The sequence below is a fragment of the Henckelia pumila genome, chromosome 1, assembly GCF_033568475.1.
Source record: "Henckelia pumila isolate YLH828 chromosome 1, ASM3356847v2, whole genome shotgun sequence".
NCBI classification, from domain to species: Eukaryota; Viridiplantae; Streptophyta; class Magnoliopsida; order Lamiales; family Gesneriaceae; genus Henckelia; species Henckelia pumila.
In genome coordinates this window covers 171,986,299-171,992,936 of record NC_133120.1, presented here as the reverse complement: position 1 = coordinate 171,992,936, position 6,638 = coordinate 171,986,299, and the positions used below count along the sequence as shown (strand labels likewise).

Here is a 6,638-nt window from a genome sequence, read left to right as displayed (position 1 = left end):
TAAAGCTGATGTTTGTGATAAATTACACATCATTCTCAAAGATTGACATGGCACTTCTAGCTTTGAATAGTAAAGTCACCAACAAAACATGCTTGCGTTGTATAAGAAACCATATTACTACAGAAAAACTCTGATGCCTCTATATTTTATGAAAATATGTTTTGCCTAAAAAAAAAAAGCCACATTGCATAAGCAGCTAAAATATAGAACAATAGAGGATGCTGCATTTATAAAGCCATCAGTTGTGAGTTCCAGATAATGAAGTGGTCACAAAAACTCCAACCCCGAAATTGACGGTAAAACAAACTAACAAGTACAAAATATAACTCGAGTAAGTACAGAAACCACATCCCTTCTCCAGAATGATTTATGAGAAGCCCCACTACCTTCGCTTAACTATGTGCTTCTTCCCATGTCTCGTATACATCGGGTTTACGTCCAACGAAGACAACATATATTTTCTCCTACAATATAAGAAAGATTAAAAGCAATATTCATTATTTTATAGAAACAAGTATAATTACAATACAAGGTAACTTGAAACTCAAGGATTCACTACCATGTAAGGAAATAAAACTATACTGAAATTCTGTTTTTAGTTGAACAAAAAAATTGAATGTTATTAATAATCCATCAAATAAACAATATATGCCATTAGCCTAAAAAATTGAATGTGCACGATAAATTATCACATAATATTGACACCAAAATATAATAATACGTCATTAGCCTAAAAAATTAGATGAAATTCGAAACCACATATTTAAACTACAAACACTATAAATGTTTACTGCCGATAGAGTTTACATAGAAGGACATTTTGAAATCAAAAGATCATGCAAAATTGGTTGATTGATTTATTTAGGGCTCATGGGAAACAATCTTTTCTTTGACTCAGTAGTGGGAATCCATCAACCCCAAAATTATAATAAAAGAAAACAAAGAAGCAAGCAAGTTGTAGTGTCCAAGCAAATCTGTAAAGTAAAAAAATGTTCACTTCACTCCAAAGAAAGAATATTTGTGAAGACTTGTTTCATGAGTGCATAGCACACGTACATCTTCAACCACACCAAAATTCAAATTTTTATAATCTTCAGTTTTGAGACTCAAATCTAATAGCTAATCAAATACCCAGCCGGAAAAATTTCTGGATAGCTTATATTTCATATTCAGAATTTCACACCTTACAATGCATTTGGCATGGACATTTCATCCATCACAATAAAATGAAATGATAAGTGATTTTTTCTATCTCCAGTCACAATTTTATTGACCAAAAAAGGCTCCTCCTGCTTCATAGTTGTGTGTGTGTCTATATGTCAATTTATTTTAAATGACATTATTCAAATAGCAAAGACATTGTTAAATTCTTACCTCGTGATCGTGCCCAAATCTTGATCATTTCTCCGATTTCCCAAAATTCCTCCTGCGTCTAATGCAAAACTGGTGGCTTTCATTCACAATCTCCCTTCTAGTCGCCCTCATTTATTTCATCTAGTTCGTCCGAACCTTGAAACTCGTTGAACTTGAAGCTGAGGGGATGTAGATCTGAAGAAAAGAAAAGATCGATGTACGTACTAGGGCAGAGTTTTGGGGTTTTTGTGACTTATTATCGATGCAAGGGAAATAAGGTTGCAGATTTGTTCCGTTAGTTTAAACCTCAAATTGACGGAATGACCATACCGGGAAAAAATTGAGAAGATATAGTACTAAATTGGGCCTTAAAATTGATTTAGGACTGAACCACCTAAAAGATATGGGACTGAACCAATAATTTTCCCTCATAGAATCCATCATCAAGATACTAACAAACTCTAGACAGAACAAGATAGGATCTCGGAGTTGAGAGTTTTGGAAAATAACATATAGTGCTAGGAGCCTAACACCTCAGCGCAACGAGACAACAAATCAAAAACTGTAGATCAGATCACTGTCTAAGGACAAAAGACGAGAAATCTTCAACCAAGCCAATGGATTATAAATGGGAGAATTTTACATCTTAATTCCGAATGTAATTTGCAGTTGAGAAAGATAAACAATATGTGACTTATGAGCATACAGTTGAGAGCAGCACGAGAACAAAACGTATGTGTATTAATGAAAGCATGCTCCTCTATGCGGGTGATCAAGCAGATTTTCAGATCATACTGAATCACCGGTGTCGGAACAAGTAAACCAAAACATATTAAAGAACAAAATTAGTCACCAAAACAAAATTCGAAAAACTTGAAAGTGAATATCATGCAGGAAGAGGTAATACTAGTATACTACCTAGGGTCTGACAGTGGATGTGGTTGCTGCGGATCATTGAGGTGATGAATAGGTATAACATGGAATTTCGAAGGTTTATTTTAGCGAAAGGAAAAAGGGTAGCAGAAAATTATGCATGGAGATTTCACAAAAATTAAATATGATAGAAGACCAACATGCAACCCCTTTTTGTACTGAGTAATAGTGGCTTTTCTTGAAAGATATAAAAAATTCACAAAATGTTTTGCAACACCCACCCTCACATGACACTGAGTTGACACTGAAGGTGCACATTCTGCCAAACTTTTTGCAGTACATGTACTCAGATTAAAACGGGATGCAACTGAATTTGATCCAATTTATATCTAGTTTGGCTGGTGGTATGTGGCCAGAAAACAGCTGTAAGAACCAATCAACCGAAATTCCAGTTAATTTTTCTTTATCCAGCAGAATTATGCACAACATATATGGTCTCTGCAGCATCAGAAGCGGCATCAATACTGAGTTTTAACGATATCTAGGGTCTCATCATTCTTTGGATTCCATTTCCTTGACACTGTTCACAATGTCTTGCATCTTCTTCGAAAGAGATTGATTATGTTCCTCAATGTGTTCAAAAATAATTTCCAAATGCCTTTTATAGGTTGCAACTTTCTTTTTCTCAACAGCCAGCTGCCGTGAAAGTTCCCGGATTTTATCATGCTCATTGGGATATTGATCACATATGAGATCTCTACGACCCTTACCAGGAGTTAGTTGATGTGTGTGATCCTTTACAAATTTTGTGACAACCCATCGACCAGAATTTACTTTCCTAACCAAAATCATTGCTCTGCAACCAACCCGTGTTTCCATTCTTTGCCGTACAACTTTCTCACGCTTATCAGGTGTTCTAAAACCTTCCTTGTTGCAAACCAGTGCCCGACCAATGGCTGATCCATCACGCCTGGAACGAGAAAGCTTGCTCACACGGATGACAAAACCCTCCCTTGTTGCATATGCATTGTAAAATGCATGTGCTGCTGCCTCAGATTCAAACTCCAGGCCCACATATGGATCACCAGTAGGACCTACACAATTTACAGCTTGCAAATCTTCAAATTGAAATAATTCCCTTTTGGAGGACTCTTCATCCACCTTAACATCCAGTCCTTGCTGGAGCATCCCAACACTAGAACTCCCCACTATTTCATTCCCGTTTTCTGTTCTTGCTTCAAAATGAATAGAACTTCCCAATACCTCACCATTTATCTCACCGTCAATGTCAAAATCCATCCACTTCAAGCAAGCTAGTCCCTGAGTCAAGAAGATCACTTATTTAAACAAGCACAGATTAATCCTCGTTTGGAGTCTGCAAAGTTCACCAATCATACAAAAAGTTATAACAATTCCACATTTATCAAAAGTTCGACTCTCAATATAATATTTTTAGACGTACAGTCTCACCAACCAATACCATATCAATAACACTAGAGTAGTTATTTACATCAGAAAAAATGAACCTAAATTTCTTGCTCTTGCACAACAAAGATTTTGAATCTGGCCTGTGCCCAAACCTAAAAAGCACCAACTAATTAAGTAAAATAAAAATGTATGATTACCAGAATTACTAAATTACAAAACAGCAAACGCCTACATATATATAAAAAATCTAAGAGACAATATTCATCACATGTAGAAGATGGCCAATCATTGCTTCAAAACATTTGCAAAATTTGGTCTATTGCATGATTCAAAAACAGAAACAGAGCGGGGAAGCACTTTGAGCATTACGTGATGTCCCAAATTCAACCAATGAGTATAAATCATAAATATCAGTAAGCTACAAGTGTGTACTGACAAAAACCACTATCTTACAATAGAAATCAAACTAATTACAAAATAAATTTAACAATATAGTTTCGAATACCATATATTTACAGGAAAGCTTTCCCAAGATTACAATATCAGCAAAAAATTGCATCACTGGGCAATAATTAAGAGTTAATGGAAAAGAAAAACAAGAAAGAAAAACGATCGAATTTTTAGCATATTCGAACAAAATAATCACATCCATCCAAATTCATAAGTTTACAATCAGAAATCACGTTTTTTAGCTGAATTAGTAAAAAAACTGAAGCTAATCATCGCAAAGCAAGGTTTGGACTTTGGTCAGCAAAATAGCAATGCCGATAAACTTATAGTTGGTATTTGCAAACAAGAAACCCCCAAACAAAAGCATATTATGCAAAATCCCGTTTTTGAGCTGAGACATCAGAAATGACTCAAAAATTGTTCTAAAAAGAACAATTTGGCCTCATGGTAGGTAAATTTATCCAATAATTTCACAGGATGCAGAAGAAAAAATCAATGAAAGAGTTGAGACTGCATCTCTTAGATATAACCAAAAATATGTAGAGTTAAATAGAGATCAAAAAATAAAAAGAACGCACCAAAAAATAGCGAAGAAGTTGTCCGAGTGTTAACGGTCCGGCGGCGGTTCGGTCTGGTTGAGCGGCGCGGCACGGCGCGGAGGAGAGAAACAGGATCCCCAATTTGAAACAAAAGTCATGTATCAAAAGCTTTTGTGGCAAAAGTCACTTGAACATTTTAATTTTAATAATAATAATAATCAAAATCAAAATATATATAGATAAAACATTTTTTTTGTTGTAAAATAAACGGGAAACTAATCAGAAAATATGCAAAGAAAACAAATAATTCAATATATGAAAAGTATTACATGAGTGACCTATTACATGATTGCTGGCTCTGAGTGAGATTATGTTGAGTACACATCCTCAACATCTTTTTGAATCGAGTCCAAGCAGCATGTAAAGATCCATCTTCCTTCTGCCTGAATGAGATGATATCGGAGAACAGTTTTTCCATCTTCGTGGGAGGAAAATATTTGTTCAGAAAAGTCGGAACAAGTTGGTTTCAGGTAGTGATAGAACCAGCAAGCAGATCATCTAGCCACTCAGCAGCTTCTCCTTGTAGAGAGAATGAGAATAACCGCAGTCGCACTGCATCAGATGTTACCTCATTCACTTTGAACGTGTCGCAGATCGACAAAAAATGCTCCAGATGAGCGTAGGGGTCTTCCACAGATGTACCCCCAAATCTAGCTTGCAATTGGATCACCTGAATAGTAGAGGGTTTCAGCTCAAAATTGTTTACCTCAACAGCGGGACAAACTATGCTGGATCCATAGCCTTCAGTTGGCGGACGGAGAATATCCCAAACAGTACGGTTGTCTGCCATCTCTACTTCAGATTCAGATTCTGACTCTAGTTCAAGATTGATAGATTTCTTGGATTTTCGGAGCGTGCGCTCGATCTCCAAATCAAGTGGTAGTAATTTCCTTGATCGAGTGCTATGCATGCACAACAGAAAATACCTGAAAATCACCATAAAATTATAGTCAGAAATTAAGAAAATAAATAAGGTCTAATCTCAAGCGAAATAAAAATTCTGATATCAAACAGTCCCCGGCAACTGCCCCAAAAACTTGACCGGCTAAATCGGTATGATTAAAAATCAACTGGCAAGCGCACCAGGTCAAATTATAATATAGTGGACAAAGATCCAGATGTCGAACCCACAGAGACTGTATATATATGAATACCAAAATATATTTATTTTTACTTAATATAGACTAATCAAAAATATGATTTCAGATTTTAAACTAATAATTAAAAATTGCAATTAAAATTAAATTAATTAAAACGCAGCTAAAAAATTTGGATTAATTCAAATTTGGGAAAAGTTCGATCAAGGACACACGTAGGTACCAGACAATTCAAGTAACAAGCAGTTGATCTAAGATATCAGACTTAATCTTGATTCACGGGAATTTTCCTAATTTGTTCGAAGGACTATTTCTATAACAATCAAACATATTCAAATATTGATGAACTAATCTTTCGTAATTCCAATCAAATTTAAATGCATGAATAACTATGAAAATTCAGTAAACACCTAAATCGCATAATGAAATCGAATTCTATTTCTAGTCAGATTTACACTATGTTGATTATCGAAGTGATCAAAATCGAAACCTACTCTGTTGAATTGGAATCAATTAACATGCAAGCAAATAACTGGCCAGGTAATTCACAAGGCAAATATAAATTCAATAAACAATAAATTCAAATCAAGTCTAAAAATCTCAAATAAATAAACGAGTTTTCTACATCAATTTTCTGGCCCAATCACGTGACCTTGATCGAATAAAAGCTACTACTCACTAATAAACATGATTAAATAAATCAAGTCTAAAAAAATAAAATAAAAAATACTAGAGTAGAAAAAAATCTGGAGAAATTTCTTCAGCAGCCGCCGTGTGCTTCGCGCGTACTCAAAAAGACAAAAAGTCTGTAAAAAGGGCATAAAATTTCTATTTATAG

At 35.0% G+C, this 6,638-nt stretch overlaps 1 protein-coding gene across 1 annotated transcript; it reads right to left on the bottom strand.

The window, feature by feature from the left end:
- Positions 1 to 202: 202 nt before the first annotated feature.
- Positions 203 to 4,791, bottom strand: LOC140874003 (protein FAR-RED IMPAIRED RESPONSE 1-like). The gene is made up of 3 exons (XM_073277286.1): positions 4,683 to 4,791; positions 1,375 to 3,546; positions 203 to 464 (listed from the first exon to the last, which is right to left on the bottom strand). Exon 2 carries the CDS (start codon positions 3,523 to 3,525, stop codon positions 2,779 to 2,781), a length of 747 nt encoding a protein of 248 aa, XP_073133387.1. The 5' UTR covers positions 3,526 to 3,546; positions 4,683 to 4,791; the 3' UTR covers positions 203 to 464; positions 1,375 to 2,778.
- Positions 4,792 to 6,638: the final 1,847 nt, after the last annotated feature.